The sequence below is a fragment of the Anopheles bellator genome, chromosome 1, assembly GCF_943735745.2.
Source record: "Anopheles bellator chromosome 1, idAnoBellAS_SP24_06.2, whole genome shotgun sequence".
NCBI classification, from domain to species: Eukaryota; Metazoa; Arthropoda; class Insecta; order Diptera; family Culicidae; genus Anopheles; species Anopheles bellator.
Window position 1 is genome coordinate 55,576,031 of NC_071285.1, and position 23,780 is coordinate 55,599,810.

At 51.8% G+C, this 23,780-nt stretch overlaps 1 protein-coding gene across 2 annotated transcripts; it reads right to left on the reverse strand.

The window, feature by feature from the left end:
* Positions 1–2,853: 2,853 nt before the first annotated feature.
* Positions 2,854–5,664, reverse strand: LOC131216046 (mitotic spindle assembly checkpoint protein MAD1). Of its 2 annotated transcripts, none has more exons than XM_058210444.1 (5): positions 5,302–5,664; positions 5,051–5,220; positions 3,874–4,978; positions 3,677–3,808; positions 2,854–3,613 (listed from the first exon to the last, which is right to left on the reverse strand). In XM_058210444.1, the coding sequence occupies exons 1-5, from the start codon at positions 5,420–5,422 to the stop codon at positions 2,913–2,915; spliced, it is 2,229 nt and encodes a 742-aa protein (XP_058066427.1). In that variant the 5' UTR covers positions 5,423–5,664; the 3' UTR covers positions 2,854–2,912. The 2 variants fall into 2 exon arrangements, with proteins under 2 accessions (XP_058066427.1, XP_058066426.1); XM_058210443.1 differs by having other exon boundaries at positions 2,854–3,616.
* Positions 5,665–23,780: the final 18,116 nt, after the last annotated feature.

Sequence of the window (23,780 nt, forward strand, 5' to 3'; positions counted from 1 at the left end):
AAATTAAAGCTGAAAATCCCCGGACATGGCCGGGGCGGATTATGCGAGCACGAATTTTATCAGCGGCCACACGCCACACGGATCGGAGCAGTTTGTTAGTGATGTACTGTAGGGAAGGAAAGCGGAAAATGGACTCAAAATAGACAAATCGAGCGAACGAGCTGGCGTAGCTTATGAAGCCCACCAAAACTATTGTGCAAACAAGGGAACTGGGGAGAGAGAAAAATACGATGAGAGACACGGCCCATTCAGCGGAGCTGTATTACCGAAAAAAAAAACTTTAAACCGATTGTTAGGCCCCACTACCCCACAGCAGCGGGAGAGAGACAGAGAGAGAGAAGACACTATTTAATGGCACCCAACTTAAACCCACTTAACGCTCCCTTATCAACACCTCCACCTTACCGTATCAAACATATTACTCCGACTATAGAAAGCCAAAAACGCAAAACTGTAAAGCGCAAATAGTATTATAACCGAAGACACACTCTCCGATTCCGGCACGTCGCAGAAACTACTAGGCAAACAATTAGCACAATTAGAAGAAACGGGTTATGAAACCAGCGAGTTAGTCAAATCGCTGAACGGGAGTAAAATGGGCACAATCTACACGGCCACGTGAGTCGCTTCGTCGCATGCATTTTCACGATCCCCGATCCCCTCCGTTGTTCCCACGAAACAAGCTTTTCGCTCTTTCGTATTGTTTTACATATCTTTCTACTACCTTTCTGCTTCCTACTACTACTACTACGCTTTTTGCGCTCTTTTCTCCATTGGCTCTATGGCACCTTTCACTCTTCCGTTTCTATCGCCCTCTTTTTCGTGTCCTCCTGTGTCCTCCTGTTTCGTTTAGATTTAGACAAACGGTTCCCCTGGCCGGGAATCCTGGCCGGGCCGACGCTGACGACAACGACTACGATGAACGCACAGGATCGCTGGATCGCTCAAAATTTAAACCTCCGTTTTCGATCGGGCACTCGGGACACCGGAAACCCCGGACAGGGCCAAAGAAAAAGGCGAACGCAATTACTTTTACGTGTCTTATTAGCGCGATCGCTTGCATATCACAGATTGCGCATTGCGATTGCGTCCCACAAAACAAAAAAAAAATGGGAGGCAATCCTTTAAGCTTTATCCGTTGTTGGCGCGCAGAGAGTTAGGAAAATTTGTCCACCCCTTTGTCCGTTGGTGCGAGTTTTGGTGCTTGTTACGAATTGTTCCTCACAAAAAGAAGCAAGAAGCGTTCCGTTGTTACGCTCTATCGTTGAAAAAGATGCACCGGTCGGTTGTTTGGTTTAGGGCGCGCTCTCCACGCGTGTCCAGAGTTCCGTGAAATAGGAAAGCTCGTAAAGCTCGAGTAGAGAATTGAATCAAAATCCACGCTCGGTGTGTGGAAAACTGGAATCGAAAGGTTGGACTTTTAAGGCGCCACGGCATAGATTAGGCTAAATGTAGCAGGTATATTATTAGAATTATTATTAATTCCATTATACAAACGTACGCACATATACAGACCACCACTATTACTTGCCCTTCCCGTACGCGATCTCTATATATTTATCGAAAGGTAGTGTCGTCTCTGCATAAATACACATATAATATATTTACACACCGGCAAGCGATCGCTCTGAGTGGCATCCGAGGCATTGCTTCTTGCCCGTCGTTGACTTCCTCATTTTCGGCTCACTTTTCACGATCGTAGGAAAATTCACACCACACACGCACAACGCTCATCCCCGATCACCCGATCACCCGATCTTTCTCTTGCATCTCGCACATTCTTCGAATGCACTGCCGACCACTGTAAGCAACAGGAAACCAGGATATACCAAAAACAGTGGAAAACGACGGAAGCGGAAAGCGCGGTAGGAAAAGTGTGTCCGCGGTCCGTGGGAGCTCTCCGGCGGGCGGAGGAAAGCACAAAATCAAATCAAAACACTAGCATTAGCGGGTGCGCAGGGCAGTGTGAGTGTGTTTATAGCTAGGTTTATTGTACATTTGGTTCCGATTTCCACGCTTTGTTCACGTTAACCGCGTGTGTGGCTCGATCCAGGGGCTCGATCGGCCGGCCGCACGGCAGAAGTTTAGGAAAATTAGGCAAAAACTATTCAAACACCCAACCCAACCCAGGAGGGCCACAAAGTGTATCGATCGATCTGTCTCCAGTTCTTCCTTCCTTTCTGGCTTTACGTAATCGCCGGGCCCGATTTCCCGGGGGGCCCAAAGGCGGCGGAAACAATCTGAAAAAGCACGAAATATAAGATACAACTCTGAATTCTCACAACTACAAAAAACGGGCTCACTAGTGTACCAAACATCCGAAAAGGTTTAATGGCCAAAAGGCAGCGGTTAAAATGCACCATCGAACGGGTAAGTAATGCGAATTAAAATCGAAATGCGAAAGAAAGATCGATCGGTGCCCACTAGGGGGATCGATCACGCACCCAGAGCTTGCTCCTACGAATACCAGCTCATGGAACCCTGTTATTTTCTGGGCAAAATCTACACCGGTCAAAACACGAGTTCGTCGTGCCGCGCTCAGGGTTCGCCGCGCTACCTACGGCGCGTCATGCTACCCTGTTACTTTTTTCGAGGCATTTTACTCGCGCGGTTTCGAGCGTTTGAGGCGCTGCTCGCTATTTTCGCAAACTGGTTGGCGAAACTATCTTTTTTTTTGTATTCAAATTTCTTTCGTCCGCTCGATGCAAAGGAAAAGGCGAAGCAATAGAAGTGAGCATACGTTCTTTCTCGTTTTATTTCATAATGTTTCGTTCTCGTGTAGTTCCCTCGATTATTTCCACTTTGCGATCTTTAACGTTTCTTTCGCACCCGCCCGTTTACGGAGACGGGGGTTCCGCGGTCGCTGCATACCTTGGAAAGCCTAGTGCTTGCGCAAAACGGAGCGCAGCCCCCTAGCTGGCCTCGACCATGATCGTGGTTCGCTTGAAGAGATCGAGCGTGAGTGTGCTGAGAAACGCGGGCATCGAACCGTGCGTGCCGAGCTGCCCGTCGACCTGCTCCTGTAGTGTCTGGCCGTAGCGCGAGGCCAGCATGTTCAGCTTGCCGCTCGTCTCGTCCAGGTGGAAGTTTAGATAGTCTTCCTCGCTATCCGCGTACATGCTCGTGATGCGGTAGTTTTTGTTGCTAACCCGATCGACCCGGTAGCCGAACAGCAGGTAGCAGACCTCGCGGAACTCGAGCGCCGCGCTCAGATACTTGTCCTTCGTCTGCTGGTTCTTCTCCTCCAGCATCAGGACCATCGCCCGCAGATTGTTCAGCTCCATCACGTTCAGCGTCATGTTGCTGTTCGAAACGGTCGCCTCCGCCTGCCCACCGTCGTCCGTCGTGGTGCCCCGCTCGAGCGCCCGAATGCGTGACCGCAACCGCTCGATCTCCGCTTGCAGCTTCTCCACGGACGTTCGGTGCAGCTCAAACGCGGCCTCGGCCGGACTTTCCGTGAGCCGCACGATCCGCACATTCATCCGCGCACGCAACTGGTCTATCTCCAGCTCCAGTTCTTGCTTGCGCCGACGCACCATGTCGTTCTCTTCGCGCAACGAATCAATCTCCTTGCGCAGCTTTTGGTACTGCTCGTTGGTCAGTGTGTTGCAGACTACTGGAATGGCAGGCGATTAGCGAACCGTTTTTTAGCGAAAATCGCGGCAGGATTACTTACCACCCTCAGACGACGATTTCTCCGACTCCAGCTTCTGGAGGACCTCTTGGTAGTTGGCGAGCACTTTCTCGAGGTTCTTGATCCGCTCCTGCAGCTGTTGCGTGTCTTGTCCTACGGCGATGGACTGATTTACTGCAAAGAAAATAACCAAACGACGGAATTAGTACCACGGATCGGTCGCTGGGGCAGCCCCATACTTGTCAGATCCTTCTCGTAGCTGTCGATCAACTGCTTCATGTAGTCCCGCTCGCCGATGATCAACCCGAGCTTCCGTTGAGCGCGCTGCAGCACCATCTGGTAGTGCTTCAGACTACGCTTGTATTCGGCCAACTGGCCTTCGAGCCCTTCGTTCTCCGCGCGCAGCTTGCCGATCGCCTCATGGGCTTTCTGTTGTGCCGCCATCACCACCGACTGTTCGCTCGTTAGGATCACGTCCTTCTGCAGTACCGCGGCAATGTGTCTCCGGATGGCGGCCGGTGTCGGAGTGGTCACCCCGTTCACTGCTTCCTTCGGTGAGTAATCGAGTCCAAGCTGCCGCCAGTCGCGCAACTCGCTCTCCAGCTCTTTCACGCGCAGTTCCAGTGCCACCGTTTCGCCCTCGCGCTGGGTGAAGCGATCGAGCCGTGTCTGTAGGGTGGCCACCTGCTCCTCGAGCAGCAGCTTATTGCCGATCAGGCCGCGCAAGTTCTTGAGTTCCTCCTTGAGGCGCGCGTTCTCGCGCTCAAGGTCGGCACAGTTGGCCAACCGTGACGTGGACACCTCGGACAGCTTTTTCCAGTCCTCGTAGCTGCCGACCTCGTACTCGAGGTTCTTGACACGTGACTCCGCCTCCTCGGCCCGCATCACCGCCTCATCCAGCTCGCGCTTCGTCTGATCGTATGCGTCCGCCTTCGACTGCAGCGTGTCGTTGATTTCACGCGTCGCATCCAGCTCCTCCTGGACCGCCGCCAGTGATTCGCCCAGCTCCATCACCTTGCCGCGGAGATCGCTGATCTCGCCATTCAGCGAGCCCATGTCACAGTTGTACCGCGCCTCCAGATTCTTGATCTGGCTGTGCAACCCAAACTGCTGATCGTCGGCTGTCTGCTTCAGTTGATTGAATTGATTACGTGCTTTCACGAGTTCCTCCCGGGCCGCGTGTTCCCGCTTCCGCACCGCCGACAGGTGCTTCTCCAGGTCGGTCACTTTGTTCGTGGCGTGCGACAGCTCCTGCTGGAGGGACGATATTTTGTGCTGATTGCGTAGCTGCGTCGTGGCCATCTCCGTGTTTTGATGCTCGATCTCTTTCTTCAGCACGGTGATCTGGAATGAAAGCAATCGAAGGAAACCGTTGAACCGTTTGTGTGGCCCGTTTTAGCAACGACCGATTCCTACCCTTGAGCGTGCCTCGATCAGATCGGCCTTCATGCGGCGCGTTTCCCACGGGCTCTGGACGATCTGGGTGGAGCGCGCGGTCGACGAGAAGGATTCGCCACTGACGTTGTTGAGTGTATCGTTCGCTAGACCGCTCGTCCCCAGGCCGGAAAGACGCCTCTTTTTGCGATCTGAAAGCGAAACGAAAACTGTGTGACTGGAATGCGGGAACACAAAACAAACTCAGTCACCGGGGCGCGTAGTTTACTCACTAATCTCGAACGACGAGTTGGAATCGAAGTGGTACCGGCTGTTCATGTTGGTCGGCGAGATGGACGCCGAAAGGCCGTACGCATCGTCACCATCGCCCGTTCCCGTGGCGTTCGATTCCATGGTGACCGTTTCGGAGAAGGTGCTTAGGGAAGGCGTTCACTCTGAAACACTAACTTTCCAATAACATGAAGCACACCGCAACAAACACGCTATCACGCTATCCGCGTTTGCCTGCGAAACAATTGTGGCCACGATGGTCACTGGAATACGGCGAAGAGAAAGCCGGCTTGTAAATGCACCGAAAATAGGAATCAATCACAAAGGAATGAACGTAGAAAACATGAAAACGGCCCAAAAACCCGGTGTGCGCTTCACTTCGCACACGAACGCTTGCTTCGTTTTCCAACTGACGTTTGACAGTTTGTCGGTTTGACAGCGATGCACGCTACCGGCTGCGTACGTTGCTTCTTGCCAACGCAGCCTACACGGGGCGGGCATTTGAACGCCCGAAACCGTTGCCATTTAGAATATTGAGCATTGTTGCCTGCAACCGGGAAAAACCGGGATTTGCAATACAACTATAGTACGAGATGACCCTGTAAAAGATAAATGTGTGCGTTAAATTCTTCACTAGTCTCGCCTACATTAAAGCGTCGCATGAGCGCCCACGCGATACACATCGATGCGTCCACTAAATTAAACGAATATTGCCTGCTTCGCCCGACGTGTACTCCAACATAAAAGGTCCCCTGGTCACCAATCAATTCAGGTGGTCAATTCAGGAAATTCCCAACAAACCAAACAAATGAATACGAGAACCGCAGGACACAAGGCAGGCACCGTGTCCCGGGAAACGGCGGAATGCGAAATCAGAGCCTCGTCGCACTCGGAATTCTCTGTCTGGCGGTTCGACGCAAGCACCCGCGTCGTGCAGCGTCGCGCTCCGTTCGCGCTGAAATGTTTATTAAAATGCTGATAATAATCCGATTTGAAATTTAATTTTCGATAAGCCAAAGCGATAGACACCGGCCCTCCCCCCGTCCTGCCAGAGCTAGTGTATGGGAGCGCTCGGGAGCACTGAATGTTTTTTGTTGCTCATTCGAATGAAAATATTCCTTCTCGCGACGCACACTCCGTGCCCAATGGCATTCCGGCGATGCCGGGAAGCGTGACGGAATGTGCGTCGAGCTTCTGCTTGTTGAGCATCGACACGAGGGCAGCGCATTGTGTCTCATTATTGCCGCCGAAAGCAGCAAAACACAGTGGTAATAAATGAAAGAAAAACACGCTGGCTAATCCACTGGCGAAACAGGTTGGAGAATGGCCAGGAGATGACCAGCAAGAACAACAGCAACCGTTTAAGAAGGAGGAATTTTTGTTATCATTTTTTATCCTTTTTTTGCCGACGACCGTCGATTGTTGCTTCACGGCCTGAAATCTGCTCTGAGCTGGATTAATTTATAAAGCACTCCGTGCACGGGCGTCCCCGCCGGCCCGGCGTTCCCGACCGTTCGGATCCGGATTAGGTGCCAACGAGAATGCTAAAACGGAACAAGCAATCATGCCACGCGTCCATTGCCCCTCCAAAGGAAGGGTGGTGGCTGGTGGGTTTCAAAAAGGTTTCATAATTGCGTGTGTATTTGGCACGAATCAAACTGATGGGACCTCCCGAAAATGCCAAGTCAAATAAAAATGAGCCCTACCCAAAGATGTTTCACCTGAAACGTTGCCCAAAAAACGGAACCTTCAAGGTCACCGCAAATAGACCCGAGCGACTAATAAATAAATCTTTCCTCCCCCCCGCGCCCGCATTTGGCGCTTGGCCCACTCCTGCGCTTTCGCCTGTCGCCGGCCCGCAGACATCCCATACACGTGCCCCGGCTGCCAACGGTCGGGCCCGACTTATTGCGGGTTGTGTTCTGTTGCGCATCATTTGTCACCGACTTTAAATTTTCCGACCCAACCGAGCCCGCGCGGTGTGTTTTGTGTGGCCGGTACGTAATGATGGTAGGTTTTCCTGGAAGTGCCACTCCGAAAAGAACCCCAAACGCAACGTGCATTTGTCAGCTGGGGAAACGAATGTCGCACGGGTTGGGTTGATATTTTCCGGCTCCGGGACTTTTGGCATCATTTTCAGTTGGTTTTGTTTCCATCTTTGCATTGACGATATACGGCAAAGGGCACCAATCATGAGTGGGAGATTCGGACACGAATACTCCTTTTAGGGTCGGCGCTCGAGAAATAATGACATAAAGCAAACCATTTCTCTAGCCTCACACTAAGAGGAGCCCAAAAGATGCACCTCCCGGTAGCAACAGCATAACAAACGGCATCCACAGCCTAACCTTGGCGAGAGCTGGGACCATGACCAGGCAGTGATATCGCCATCGTGCAGCCACCGGGCTGCGTTCTAATCGGTGCCAAACACATGCACCAAGAACTGCGATCTCTTCAACAGGCCCATCTGGGGAAACGATGGAAACAACCGGGATGCGAGAGGAACACCATTCCCAGATCGGTCCTCTCGCTCCGAACGGAGGTTGTACATTTTTCCACCCAACCACCCAAGTGGTGGTGTAAGTTTTCCCGGGCCCAACCGCCAGACGGCGGGATGTGCTAGAGAGAGAACGAAGCTTTTACGTTCGCTGTCGCGAGGCTCGACCACACAACTACCATTGCAGCTGGTTGGCCGGCGGTTGTTGTCGTTGTGGCGCTGTCGACTACTGGCGCTGCATAAAAGCTCGCTTTCCGTCGTATCTCGTAGCGACCGGTCCTCGTCAGCACCAGCTGTGTGGCGCTCCGGTGGCAATACTACGCGAGTTGTACGCACACCAACACCATCGCACGGCGGCCAACTTCGACCGCCGCCGCCGCCCGGACCGACACAGCGGGTTCGATCCGAACCGAAAGTGAAAACTTCACTCCTTCTTCTGCAAGGAACCGGCCACGACCACGACAGAGAGAGGGCGAGAGAGAGAGAGAGAAAGAGAGAGAGCGAGAGCGAGTGTGCAAAGCTGTGGCAACAGAGAGCTTCTGCTAGACAGAGGAGAAGGCTGTCTAGAGTGAAATAGAAAGCACCACCCGGGCGCCCGAGCATGGGAGGACGACGGACGAGCCTCCGTCGCCGCTAAAGGACGATCGATTTGTGGCAGCACCGAACGGGCCCCGAAACCGGACCGAAGCGGCGCGAGCCCGAACCGGGCGCAGACCCCGAACGGGAGCAGCAAAATGGCGTTCGGAGAGAGTTTTGACCGAGTGCCAGCGGCCGACCGATTGCAGTGCGTAGGCGGTTGTCGTGGACGTAACCACCACGTGCTACGGGTCTGTTTGCACGCACGGTAAACTACTACTTCCCATCCCAGTGTGCCGTTTCCAGCTGCTGGCTGGCTGGCTTTTTTGTGTATCCTCCATTACTACTACTACGGGTTCTGATCCCTTTTGAGGGGGGTCGGAGTGGTCGGCAGCAACAGTCACACGAGCGACCGACGGTCATCAATCCGGTCGCGACGCCCTTTGCGTGAAATCCGTGATGCAGGTCTATCATTTTGTGGTGTCGTTTAATGTTGTGAAATCGTGGGGAGGACCGGGCCACCGCGGCTTGTGAGTGCTTCCAGAAGCCATGCGTCGTGCCAAAGAGCCCGTGGGCCTGGAGCGAATGGTCCGCTCTCTGTGTGTATTAAGACCAGGCACGCAGTGGAGTTCTATTGGTTCGCGTGCGGTAAACGGCTCCAAGTCTCAGCCGCGTGCTCCCTACAAAACCAGAGAATATTGAAAAGTGAAACGATGGTAGAACCGGTTTTCCCGGCTAGAAGATGAACCTTACCGTGCGACGGTCCGACTTAATGAAGGCCACGAAAGCTCGATGATACTTCGTCAAGGTCCCGTGGAGACGAGTTCGAGGTCCCTCCGGGACCGTGGACGCAGCCAGCCGATGGTCCCGATTTCCGTTTGCCCGGGGCAACACGTGCACACGTTCGTCCTTCGAATGCACACGACGCGCGTGCTGTCCATTTTGCGTCGCCCGACGATGGCTTGTGAAACGATTCTGCAACGAGCAAGAAAGAAAGTTCCGCATTAACATAGATGGCGATGAAGATGGCGGATGGAGATTTTCAGCATTGTTCAAACAGTCTTAGTTTACAAAATACCGGATTTAATTTAGTCAAGTACTTTGTATTGGAGGTTTTATACGAATTTGGGAACATAACACAGGCGCTATCGAGAAATAAGATTAAATTCACGAAGAGCAGCCTAGCATTGTGGAACAAAGGCAAGAGGCAAAGTACCTTTGGAACTTTCAGACTGCATCCCGCCGGAGAATCACGGCACAAGGATTAGTCCGTCCAAACACTGTCCCAACCAGGTCCCACCCAGGGCGCTTGGTCGCTTCGAAACGTGTTAGACACGGTGACAACATGCTGCTGCTGCTGCTCTTCATCTGGAGCTCAGTTTTGTCAGTTGACCTAATTTTCAGTCCGTTTTTTGTCTTCGCCATCAGTTTTAGTGCACCACCAGCCGTTTCTCGCACCATCGCATCTCACAGCCCAGAGCCTGTGTGCGCCGTGTGTCAAGTGTTTTATGCGCTCCCGACCCAACCACCCCCACCAACCCCCGCAAAGGCTTGTGTATGTGTGTAGTTTGTGGGAACAGCAACCAAACAAAAATGGAAATTGAAACATCTCCCCAACGAGACGAGTCTGTCCTGTCAGCAGTATTCGGTGTTTGCTTTTCAACACCCCAGAGCGGCGGGTCTTCTGCTTATTGTGCTGTGTTGTGCCGCCTGCACGACGAAGCCGGCCGTAATTGGTTGTGAGTGTGTATGTGTGTCCGTAGGTGTGGAGTATTGATCGTAAGCGTCCGTTTTCGGTGCCCGGAAACCCCCTCGGGGGGTGTTGTATCAGCTTGTAAGTGGGAAAGCTCAGCCCACCACAGTTCAGGTTCAATTTTTTCTGCACTGCAACAAGATCACTCTCGTAACGACGAGTAACGAGCGAAAAAACGGTGGCCATTAAGGAAAAAAAAGAGAGAGAGAGAGAGCGGGCAAGAGAAAAGAAGAGAAAAAGAAAAACAACATAGCACCTGGCCCCCGAGCGGCTGCCGGCCGGACCAGAATGCCCGGAGCAGAACCTAGCAACGCTACAGCAACAACAACAACAACTAGACCGGTGCTCGCAGCGCAAACAGGAAAAACAACCTTCTAAAGCATCGCGACGGCCGACGGCGACTACGACTACGGGCTGCCTCCTGTGTGACGATGCGCTCCAGGACAACGGCAGCCGTCGCTAGGAAGTGACTTTGATTTTCTTTCCGGCTTTCGAGCAAATCTCCTCACTCGCGCCGCACCGCACCGTACCGACCGCCGCCGCGGAATTTGATACGTCGCCCGAACCATCGAGAAGGTGAGTAACGCGCACAACCTGTAACAAAACAAACTCCCTGCAACGGCAAGGCACCGGAGCAGGAGCAGGCCAGACCAGGGACGTTACGTAAGAAATAACGCGCATCAAACGCCGGCCACTACACACGAACGGGGCGAGAATACACTTTGAGATGGAAAAATGCCACCAAAACTGCTAATCGCTCCTCCCGCTTGAATGGCGAATTTTAGAAGCACATCCTATGAAAAATAATTATATGTGGACACCCATTGAAGCCACTCAAAGCGCTATCGGACCGTCAGCGAACGGCTGAAATACATTGTTGCGCAAGCCGATTACCGATCAACGAGTTGTGTATGTTTTAGTTTCAAAGCGGATATCCTTTTCGAAGGAATTCCAGCAATTGTCCTGTGTCATTTCAAACATGTTTTGTTTCATCGAGCGCTGTGTTGATGAGACAAGCATTATAACACTTTTGTAGCCTCAAAGCCGTGTTATATTCTTTTGCAGAATGGCGCATGCAAATAAATATTTTTTACACAATCTTCTCATGCATTTCTAAGAATTATAGAAAACTCGACTGTTCTGCAGTATCCTAGCCTAAATACTCACTTTTCGGGTCCAGCTTGACGTTTGCGAATTGACAATCGCACCGATCAAGTACTCTGGGAAAATCACTAGTTTCACTCATAAGTCCTTGACCAAGCCCCAGAAGAGTTTGAATGTTCACAAGAATCAAAAATTAGACTCCAAGAAAACCCCAAGATGCCCCACTCACTACATTGGATTGGCCAAAGGGATGGATTGAATTTTCGATCGAAAGAATTATTTACCCTTGCCCCTGCGATGCCCCCGCACGTACGGCGGGCCGATTAGGGCAGCCGATCTTCATCTCCACACAGGCCGGTAGGTAGTCGAAGTCGAGTTCCCAAAGTCCAGCGCCCAAATTCTTAACGTACTGCGATGTGTTTCCAGAATTTCCCCTGCCACATGCGACGTACAGAAAGAAGAGAACCGAAAGGCCAAGAAACTCCCCGTTACCCCGTTGCAAATGCCGTCTTACTCCGCGCAATTTCGGCGAACGGATTGCGGAGGGCTTTTGTTGGCAGACCTAGCCTTTGCGAGGGCCGATGGATGGATACGTCGAACTTCGAAAGCGCTACAAATGGAATTACGGAATTCTAACAATGTCCGGAACCACATCGGCATTCCGGTCGGTGGAAACCGGGAAAGATTGTTCTCCGACATCGCCATCGGTTCGATTTGGTCCACACACAAAAAGCGGCACTCTGTGCAGCGTGGGGATTCGGTGGCAGTGCACTACGAAGTCTGTGGCACTGAGTGCCTTTCGATTCCACTGCCTTAGCCAGTGCCTGGCACTGGGAACACTATTGTGCTCGCAGATAATGCTTGGTGACTGTCGGGCTCATGCATCGTATCGGACAATTTTAACAACAAATAGGCGAATCGGAGACTATTAAAGTTGGAAATGGCAACCATGCACGTGGACAATATTGTCAGGATATTCTGTAGATAAAATGGGATATTAGTATGATTTTGGGCACAAAAAGGGGGGGGCGCAGCAGTTCATAAACCATAAGGGTATACCACAGGTGCAGACGGCACACGAGGGCAGCCGGCGAACTAATGGCCCTTTTTTCGGGGTTCTCTGAATCCGATGGACGGTGAGCTAATGTATTTTGGGGCTACTTTTTCAAGCGGTACCATAACAACACACGGCGGCCCACGGTTCCGCTTAACCCATCAAATAGGGGTGGCCCATAAAATGAATAGAAGACCAACCGACAACAATGAATCCGCCGCCGGCCGGCCGCCCGTAGTATGATGGCATCGGGATCAAGCTCGTTTTCGGTCGATCTGTTCCCGGAACAGGAAAAAAGACAACAATACGGCCAAAGCATATCGTCTCCAATCGGACCGGATTATCGAACGGGTTTTTGCCACTCGGTGGTGGTTCGGTGCGGCGATTATGGCGACCGGCGGTGGAGTTGTGATTAAAAGGTTTGCCTCTCGCTGCCACTCCCGGACGGATCGGGTGTGAGAGAACGGTCCCGGCTCGGTGTCTAGCAAACTTCTCCGAGACGCTCCACCGCATGTGACCTTCGTCGCTCAGTAACCCTAACCTTCGGAAAGCATCCGTGGTCGCCGTGGTGGTGGCTTGCAGTTTTATGTTCCCATCCGTTCTCCGCGGAGAGACCGACGACCGCAGAAAGAGACGCGCCACAGAGAGAGAGAGCGCGCCAAGGGCCGAGAGCCGATAGCCGAGAAGGATCCCCAAAAAGAAGAGCCCGAAAATTGAAGTGCCTTCGAACCTGGGGTGCTAAAAATAGAAACCATATCCCGTGCGCCACCAGGCGTCTCCATCATGCGGTTCCGCTCCGAAAGGGACGCAACGAAAAAGTTGAACGCTTCGTCCGAATGCCGAATTTTATAACACGGGAACTAACGGACGCTACGGAATCGATTTTCTTACCGTTTGCCACCACGCGTTGGCCCGAGCTTTAAGGGCTCGGACTTACCTGAGCGTTCCGTCGGCTCCGTCTATTGGACTAATCATATAAAGCGAACTTCGGGGAGCTACTCTACTTAGACCTCTTCTGACGAAATAGAAGGCATAACATTCCGAAACACTGGTCCAGAGAGTCCCGCTTAATAATCGTGGCGGTGTCATTTGCCAGTGTCATTGTGTTTCTTCTCTTCCTCTCCCGACGTGGACGAAAGGCAACATAAAATCAACCTCGCGCGTCACCAACACGACACCGAAACACAAACAACCGAGTTCCCAGCGTCGGTCGGTGTGTTTGTCGGTCTCTTTAAGCGGTCCGCAGGTAGAACGCGCCCGCCACCAGCAACATTACCGTGAATGGCTTTTCCTTTGCACCGTACGCTTTTCCCGCTTTTTCCCAACGACACCCTCCGGTGGAACGTGAGCGTCGCTAGAGGGTTGGCCGCGAAAGATGGTTCACGCGAACGGAGCGTCCTGTGACGCCTTTGATGTACTGACGCCGTCTCTCTCTCTCTCTCTTTCTCACCGAAGGTGGGTGTAGAAAAAAATCACCCCAAAAAGGATCCTAATCGCCGTTCCGTCCCGATCCCTACGCACGATCGCTGCGGTTGATGGTGGTATGATACGGACCACTGTCCCGGACGCCCACCCAGCATGCGAGGGTGGGCGTTTTTGGGGTGGAAAGTTTGTTTTTCTTTTATGATTATTGCGTGCCCCCAGCACAACCACCAGTGCTCGGCCGCAAAAAGCAGCAAACTCAACCTCAACCCGCAGACCACGCTTTCGAGGCACGTCCTCGCCCTCGCCCGGCACGTCGCGTCCGGCGAACCGTGAAGGTGGAAAATGTGGGAAATTGGGAAAATTTTGAACCCGCACCTCTCGAACCTGCCTGCCTGACACATCGTGACGCCCGGCGTCGCGTTTATGCTACGTCAGAGTGGCTGCCACTCGCCACGGATCCTTCGGCGCGACGTGACACAACTGTGCCCCACCCGAAGGAAAAAGTTGCTTCCTTCGTGCAGAAAGCAGCTTTAAATTTGGCCTGCCGATGCCAATGCTTCTGCCATTGCTCATCGCATTATGTGTGGCCTCTGATGCCTGTAATTCGATGAGGATAAATTGATTCCATCATGCTGCACGGTCTCGGGTGGGACTTGGGCGAGAGGAGCCAGATACACGGTCTCAGCGCTCACAGTTTTACTCTCGGGGTGATATTATAAAATGTGTTCGAAATTATATGATATTTAATTGAAGTGAACTTTTACTATAACACGTTACTGTTGTTCGATGCGAAAAAGGGATAGGCCGCCCTGTGGCATCCTTTGCATCTTTGCTACGAATCATGCCACGCCCGCAACGACGGCATTTTGGTTTGTCATGAGCTCATACATGATCCCACTCGCATGCCCGTCGATGGAACGAATAACCTTCGTCCGGGGTCGGCAACCGATGGTTACCGGATCGAACGATTTCATAAACTTTTTACATCTTTTTGGATAACGAAAGAATTGGACTACACTCGAGGCCGGTTGGCCAGTAATTCGCTGTCCTGATACTAAAGATGCTCACAACATGTGGTCCACTTCAGAGAACATTACAACTGTTTTATCGACTCCACTCGCCGATGGAGACGCCTGGTGCTCGACACTGTTTTAATGGCACATCATTGCCGGTGTCATCATCCTGACGCTCACAAAAAAGCTGTATGAAATGAGTTTGAAAACCTCACAATGGCCCGTGTTCCGTTCTTCTCGTACTCAATGATATCTCATTACACTACCAGCTAAGCCACCGGACCTTCTCGATGCATGTTTGAGCCGCTTACGACCTCTGCGGATTGCGCCGTGTCCGGTTTCGCCAAACGGCCAACTTTTCGAGCATATTGAAAAATATCCGCTAATCCCGAGCTGCGGAGCTCGGAACCATGCGCATCATTCACCGCGACAACGGATGTACGTTTGTGAAAAGCATGAAAAATGGACAAAGTTTTCGGTGCTTCACAGTTTCACGAGTCGATATGTCGGTGGTATTGCAGGCGTGCGCAGTTTTATGATTATAAGAGCTTGATGCTGCAATATGCGATTCTGGGCCATTCCAAAAGTTGCCAATGTACCATTCCGTGCCATCTCGCTGTCGACGCAGCGGGCATTACCGTCATTGCAATTATTCTAGCAATGATGATTAATTAGAATGGACTTCAAAAAGGTGGGCGAGAGATCGCCCTAAAGTGAAGCCTTAGAGGACCGCTAGAGTGCATTCGAACGATACCTTCCGAGAGCCTAGTTTAAAGTGAAAGAGTTGAGAAAACTGAGCGCACTTTGACAACTTCCTCAGATGCGAACGGACAAAACTTCGGTCGGTAGGATTTTGTAACTTTCCTCGGGCCTTGGACTTCACCTTGGTCTTCGACCGCCAGCGAGCGAAAAGCGCAACGATGTGGCAGTCAACTCGTTGTCGCTTATTACACGAGCAAACGAGAGAGAGAGAGAGAGAGAGAGAGAGAGTACGCCTGCCCGACGTGTTCCGTGCATATTGAATTTCGAAACGTGCAGGATTACTTTTTCGCCATCATTAGCATACCCAGGCGTCGTGGCCGTCGTCGTCGTTCCTTAATAGGCCAGCGAGCGAACACACCAAGACGGCAGAGAGTATCTTTCACCGATCCTTTCGAGTGCCCCAAGGATGCACCCCACGTGCAAAGGGGTGGTCCTGTCTGGCCGGGCACACACGGCCGGGAAGGTAAAAAGACCAATCTGCAAACCCCGGCCACCGGCCGGAGGGCATCGAGTTTCGAGCCGGCGAACGTGACATGGTTGGTTCGGGCTCGTCCCGCTCCTTACCAGGCGATTAGCGGCCACGACGACGTCGACGACGACGGGGTGTATTGGTCCCCCCTCGGGGGGAGCTAACTTGTGTCCGCCGCGCTAGATTGATACCAGGATCTCGGATTATCGGTGCCACCAGCGCCGATGGTGGCCGTGGCATGCAAACGGATGAATACTAAGCATATTCTGCGCTCTCGCCACGATGACAGACATTGGCATTCTTCGATCGCCCTACTCGATGCCAGCGTCCCACCACACAATGATAGTTTTCCAATTTGTCCTTCTCCCTCGTGCCGCTCTCGGCAAGACTCCAGCCGGTGAAGCCAATCGGCCAAGGCTACGGCCGGGCGCTGCCGCATTAGTGCCGCGCGTTTCGCATTGCACAATGGCCGAGTTGCGGCCGAGGACCGAAAGCCGAAATTGATTATCCCCGTCTGGGGCCGTTGTTCATTGAGCGTATGTTTGTATCCGGATTTTGTTGGTCAATTCGCCAGCCCGGGCATGCCGATACGGAGCCGGATCCGGCTTCGGTCTCTTTTTCGTTCGCTCCCCAACTAATATCGACATCGGTGTCTCCGGCCACGTGCCCGCGGTACCGACATATGCGACGCTCCAGTTTCAGTGTCGTTCCATCCGACAGCTGGCGTTATCCCAGCCCATCGTAGTCTTTCTTTTTGGGCCAGCACCCAGCTTGATAGACAGTGATGGTGGCGTCTTTTTTCCAACCGTCCATTAGCCCATATTTCCCGGAGTCGGGCGGAAAAGCGTGCCAAATGGAAGCGGCTCGAAGAACAACGGGCAAGTGAGCCGTCTTACTGCCCTCAATGTTCTGCCCTGACAAGATTTTTGGACAGATTCCGATGTTCCATGTGTGGAAAATTTAAACGAAATTCTGTCACTTACCAAGCGTCTCCATTTGACGACCTCCGGCGGCATCTCCTAGCTCCGTAATTCAGATCGTATTTCGCCCACCGGCTCAGGGGAATCAATTAGGCTGGGTGGCTCAGGACGGCTATGTTATAGCGAACGGTTTCACACCGTTCGGTTCTTTGATCGCCAGTTAATCGAGCCGAAAGCTAACAAAACAGATGCAAGGTTTAGGGAGAAATTCGCCAAATTCGCCAATTGTCTTTTTAATAACAAATAAGAGAAATAATAGTAAAAAAAGACTTTCACACGATTCAATTCCCCTAATACAGGGTCTTCATTGGAAAATAAGATTGGGCCCGATGTGAAAGGCTCAATGCGGCTACGAATGCGAATGTAACGGATTGTGAGGAATCAAAAAATCAACACGTAGACTTCGGCGACACAAAGGACCGCGAACGAATTTCATCTCATGCATTCAACCAAACGACAGGTTTCTAGCGAACATTGCCACGCAACGGCGTAAGCACGTGGCTTATTGCGCCGCACTCTCTCGCAAACTCCTACGCGCGAACGATATTGCGTTGTGCAGCTTTATGCGCCGTCGACGGCCGCGTTTTCAAGGTCCGTGTGGCGCAGCGTGTCCCCGTTTGATGTATCACCAACTGATGGCAGTCGAAGCCCGGTGATGTCCAGTCGATCCATCATGCCCACGGCATCGTCAGTATGAAGTGCTGTGTCGAGTGATTTATTGCAACGCGAAAAGAGTTCCAAATGCACTCGTTCGTGCCCGAGTCATAATTTAGACGAATTGTCATTCAATTCTGTTACTGAAAGCCGAACCTGCAGCTTCCGAAGCAACAGTGGTTTGAGTTTTTTCTTCCACTCCCCAGCGTGCGGCAGTCCATGCAACAGTTGGCCCATTGGCGGGGTTGGTTGGAAGTGTTGAGTGTTTTTAGGAATTGTTGATCTTACGTGGCCCCGTGTGAAACTTGGTGGGCTCGGTGAGCGAATGCAGCCCGCCGACAGGGAGCAAACTCATTGAAACAATTATTTCGCTCCGTCGTGAGCTTCCGGGCCGTGGTATTTACTTTTCCAAATCATTGCAATGCAGACCACTCGAGATTACAATTATCGTTCAAACAGGAGCGTCCTCTAACCAGACAAGAAAACAAAGTCCCAGAAACGGACCGATGAAGGTCACATTTTTCATTACGTAATCCCTGCAAAGGGGCCCGTGGAACGTTGGCTGCAATTAAAAAAGACAGAAAGCTTCACGCAGGCCGACTTCCCGGGTGGTCATTGACTTCGGTCGGGTGACCTCGAAAAACCCGCAGCCGCAGGCGGGATATCTCGCCTGACCGGCCGGGTTGATTGATGGAACGTGACATGGTCAGAAAGCTCGGTACAGAATCTCGTGCTCGGCAGCTCGAAGAATCGAACCTATTCGAGCTGGTTCGCCGGGACGCCGAAATGTGACATTTGATCGAGGCCCCCGAGTGTGATGGGGGGAAGAAGCAGAAGAGCAAATAGAAAAAAACATTCTACGAAGGACACGGAAATTCTCAAACTCACCCGAACCGTCCCGAGTCGGGGCAGCTTATTCGATACTAAATCCTGCGCGATCCTAGGAATCCACATCCCCTTCCCACCCCGTCCCGTTGGACGCATAAGACGGGATTAATGGTGAGGAGCATCGGGGCGCTGGTGGGCCTGGCGGATGTGGCCCGATCGTATCCTACCGGAAACGAGACTAGAATGCAAATGTGGAGCTTTATCTTACGCGCGCACCATAACCAGAGTTACACACCCTCTTCCGCGACGATGCAGGAACCTCGGCCCTCGGTCCCCGTCGGTTATTACCACTAAGACTGGAAAAGGGGAGCAAAAAAAAAGCAAGCGGCAGCATAATTGAAAATGGTTCCGTAATTTCTCCCGGCATCCCAGGATGGTTTATGCACGGTCACTCCTCGTCTGCGACGATCCCAGAGCTTTTGGGTGGATAATCGTTTCCCGAAAACTCACCACGCGCCGGGTCGGGCACAATGTTGATTAGGTTTTGCCGTAATCCTTTTCTTTGTACGGAAACAGAAGACCGTACCGTATCTGTCGGGTGACCTTGTTGCTTGGAATGAAAGCCTTTGCATAGATTTTAAACTGTTTTAACAACAAACCCGAAACAGGCCCCCCGACGTATGGGTCAATATTTTGAACCCACCAAAAAGGGGCTTCAAATATGTTAAAAGGCAAAAATTCAGTCATAAAATAATGTTTCAAATAACGAGCGCTAGTATTATTAATCGCATCACGTTCAAAATAAGTTTCTTGATAATTTTATATTATATTTTGGCCCCGTCCCGGTAGCGGATGCCCATCCCGCTAACGCTTACGTTGTAAATTTTTCAACAGGTGAAAATGGGCAGCAAAAAAAAAGCGATTTGAATGCTTTTCCCCGCTGGGTTCAAAAGGACAAAACGGACCGGACCGCCCTTTTGCCTGCAGTGCATGAACATAAAATGGTCACGCTCGATAAACCCTTGCCCCACAGAGGGAGCGGTTTTTTGTGCATCTCTGAAATTTCAACAAAAAATCCGACCCCACCTTTGTGTCCTTTTTCGTCTCCCGCACACACACGGGCAGGATTATTACTAGTTTCATAACCACTCCCGTGACACGCTTGTTTTATGAGGTCCCATAAGACGAAGCGACGATCGCGTGAGGACGCAAAATTAGGCACCAATTATTCGGACTCCTTCTTGGCGTTTATCTTGCTCCGCCGGGCCACTCTACTGTGGACCGGCCGAAGCAGTATCGCACACTAAAAGGCGGAACCCCACACGCCCATCGACCGACCGAGAAGAGACGAGAAAGTTTGCTGAATAGTAACAATTATGAGCTACACACGCGATAAAACCGTACGCACTCCGCAACGTGCCCTGGAGCAGCGTAAAAAGGGCCGCATAAACTTTTGATTGCCGCTCTCCGGTTATGACAGATGGACTGACAAATCGCTGACCGGCACACCGGTGGCTGGTGGTCCAGCGAAGCGTGGAGCACCATACCGGTTCACAATTATGCTGGAATGTTTTCCCATCTTTCTTCCGCTTGTTCTGCAAATTACTCGGAGGTACGGCCATTCCGTTCGCCAACATTCTTTCCGAGAGTTTTCCGAGAGCCGACCTAATTGGAAGAGCAAACGAACGAACATGGCCGCGCGTGGGAAATTCGATAACTAACCGGTAGCAAAAAGCGCCATGTTTAAAGGTCAACGGAGAGTTAATAAAAATAGTATAAGCAAATTGAATTAATGGCGATGGTTCTAACAACACTGAAAATTGTTTAGTAAAGTTCATATACTATATATGATTTTTGATTGCTTGTTGGCATCCTTACTCAATCATTTGGAATCCACTCAATGCGCTGGCTTCGTGGCTTTAGACGGTGGTTCCAAGTTCCGGTCGTAAGCTACTTCATCATCGTCGATACTCCGCATTAACACACCGCGCTCGTTCACTCGCTGCGCAGCATTCCGACTGCACTTTGATTGCTCGTGGGGGGGCGTAAACTTTTTTCATTTAACTTGGCTTATGAAGTATTTAATAATCTTCGGCCCCTCTTCGCTCGTCATCGATCTAGCGGCCCAGATGAATGGTACTCTTTCGCGCAATGGACCCCCGTTGCAAGCACCCTACCAACCTGCCGGACCCATGTTCCTATCGCTTGGACGAGCCTTAAATTTTATGATGTCCTCCGGGCACAACGGAGGGTTTCGACGTCAAGTGCGAACCACAACACGAACGTCAGCTTCCGATGGGTTCATACGATAATGTCAGTAGCAAGGCCTCTGCGGCCAAATGTACTGCGTGCGTGTGCTCACCACGAGTGTGGCCCATGTAAATTCAAACTCGAACCGCCCGTTCCAAGAAGAGCCGGTGGGGTTTCGATGACAGTTTCGAGGTGGCAGGCTGAAGGTTAAATCCCAGGTTCAAATGTGAAACAATAAGTCCCCAACCGGCCGGCCGGCCGGTCGAACTCGAAAGCGAAAGTGGTCAAACGGTACGTACAGTTCAGCCCATAAGCCGTCCCTGCTGAAGGCTTTTTCAGGTTCACTGCCAACATTGCGACTGTCACCAGCCGGGTAGAGGGTAGAAATACGCAGCAAAACGGGCCCCAGGTCGGACCAAAATCCTCGTCCTCGGGGTGTGTTTGTGTGTTGGGTCATCATGATAGCGATAAGTAACACGTCAGGACGAATCAACTCACTGAAAATGGCGCTACTCAGACGAAGCATACGCGGTGGCCTTCCTCCCGGTCAGGTCTCCGTTAGACTTTGAACTTCCTGATGCAATCCAATCGCCGTGCACCGTCCGGTAACCGCAAATGTAGCGCTCCTCTTGATGGATGAGTAATCTTAGAAACACACAAAATTGATCCAAAAATTATGGCACCATTCTTAAAATGGAATTCGCACGCAACTCGTTCGCTTCACACCGAACCGCCGCCGCTTATCCGTGATCCGAAACATTCCGAATCGAACAATCCCCCCGCCGGCACTCGGTCTCCGTCCATCCGTCGGGTGTTTCGTTTCTAATCCTTGCGCTGCCCAATTCCGAGAAGGATTTGCACGTGCCGCGGGCGCTCGAACCCTAAAATTATCCCTCGGGAGCACCAGGCGCCAGGGATATGATGACGACGGCAGAGAATAACCTTAGCGAATTCGACAACCGGTGAAAATACGCTGGGAGGAAAAACTGCTGCTACTTTAACAGGAACATGATGACGATTTCACTTTTTGCAAGCGCCGCCATTTCTGGGAAGCAAAAACTGCTGCCATTGTCGTTTTTATCGCCCCGAAAAAGGGGCATTCTCTACCAACGGAGACCACCGGCACAGGAGTATTAGTGCCCGGAAAGAGAAAGTCATTTTGTGATGATAAATTCTGTTTTGCCATTGACGGAGGCCGAACCCACAGAATTAGTGTGAACCTTAATCGTCTAGCTTCGGTACCCGTGGTTCACTGGAGCGAAAGCGCCCCTTTAATAGCTGCCACACCAAAGGGTCTACGCCAGCTGGACGACGGCAAAAGAGATGATTTAAGGATCCAAGAGATTGCTGTTTGGTTCAAACGTTGGTGTAACGGAGGGGGACATCACTCACCAATAACCATACTTGTGTTGTGGTTTAATTCTTTCCTAACCACTCCGTAGCCAACAACCATTTCCAATTTTCAGCTTACTCACACGCGCCAAAGTAAATTCGCGCTTAACCGCGAGCGTGCCAACAGCGCCGCGCCAATCGACGACGACGTCGGCTTTTCCGATAAATAAACCAGAAGAAGCTGCCGTTCGCCGAACACCGAACATCGTCGTCGTAGTGGCATGAACCCCGGCCAAGAACGTCCGCTCGTCCGATCCTCGGCCGTTCCACGGATCCGCGCTATGCACACAAAACGTTGCCACGATGCACGTGGCGCACACGTTCTGGGTGACACAACAACGAATAAGGCGGTCCAGGGAATTTACATCATGCCGCCGTTATCGAACCACTGGCGGGAAGAGACGAGGTCATCACAACTCGACCAAGCGTCAGGCGATGGCGGCAGCGGCGACGGCGGCCAATTTTACAGCCACTTGGCCTCGCACACCACGCCGCCGCCGGACACGCTATTCCATTTTCCACTCGACTGCACTCGAGAAGCCATTTTTCAATTCTCTCGCCAGCGTGGCTCCACGTGTCCACGGAATACGGTGAAGGCCGTCCCGGACCGGGTCCGTGGTTATTCCTGCTCGTGTGATGACAATAGGTTCACTTCTTCGCAGACTTCTGAAGTGGGCGCGATTTACGGTGGCCTACACAAGTTCCGATGGTCCTTCGACTGCGACTCTCGCTTTTCTGACTTCGGCCTATCTTCAAGCTGCACAAGCCAATGATGAGTTTTGTTGCTTCCCTTCAGGCATCGCGGAAATTAAAAAGGATTACCCGTTCGGAGATGCACCATCCTATTTGTTTGAGACGTGAAACGGACTGTATGCAGCACGTCAGTTGCCGCATGTGCCGATAGTGTGCTCACAGGTGTGGCAATAATCGCTTTATGTCTCCGCCGTGCATCCCGATGCACTTCTGAACCATATCAGCAGCAGTGCCATGAAACAACTGAACCATCGCAGTGACATTGCACTCAAACGTGTCCATAGATAGATAATGCATTTCTTTTGTTTTTGCTCTGCACCATTGAACTCCATTTTATAGGGACTCACGGACTCTCCGGGATATATTTGGAGTGTGTGGAAGAAGCGTTCAAGAAATATCATAAATGGTTCATAAAACAGATCGCCGAGCCACGCTTAGCGATCGCGTCATACTTTGGATCAACTACAGGGCCACTCGTAACTCTCAGAGCCGTGGCTCGTTCGTCAGCAAACCCGGTAAACCGACAGAAACCGAAAGTGTGGCCAACCCCATTGTTTCCCTCACAAAAAAACACGTGACACGCGAAAGTGTCGCAAAAGTCTTCATCATTCGCAGACAAACTCGCTCCGAAACCTCTTATCGAGCCGGTTTTGTGAAGTGTGCACGCGGTTCTTTGCCTGTTTTCCGACGCCGGAGAACGGGGCTGAATCATGAAGTTCCGCCGAAAGTCTTCATCAATCCCGGTAGGGGACCTTTTGCCCCGCTCTCGTTCCCGGCGTGCTTCCGGTCTCCTTATCATGTTTGGGCCGAACCTCTTTAACCGGACGGCCCCGTAGATTAAACTCACCACTTAACTTTCGAAAACGAAATTATACTAATTAAAACGACACTTTAGACCGGCGCGGTACCGTGTCTGCCTTCCGACCCATCGAGTGCCCCCCCTCATACTTTGGTAGCCGTCAAGAAACCCA

Coding starts and splice junctions, on each gene's coding strand:
- LOC131216046 (XM_058210443.1), bottom strand. CDS start 5,422: ATGGAATCGAACGCCACGGGAACGGGCGATGGTGACGATGCGTACGGC. Junction 3,809..3,873: donor CTACGAGAAGGATCTGACAA/GTATGGGGCTGC, acceptor TTTTCTTTGCAG/TAAATCAGTCCATCGCCGTA. Junction 3,617..3,676: donor GAAATCGTCGTCTGAGGGTG/GTAAGTAATCCT, acceptor CTGCCATTCCAG/TAGTCTGCAACACACTGACC.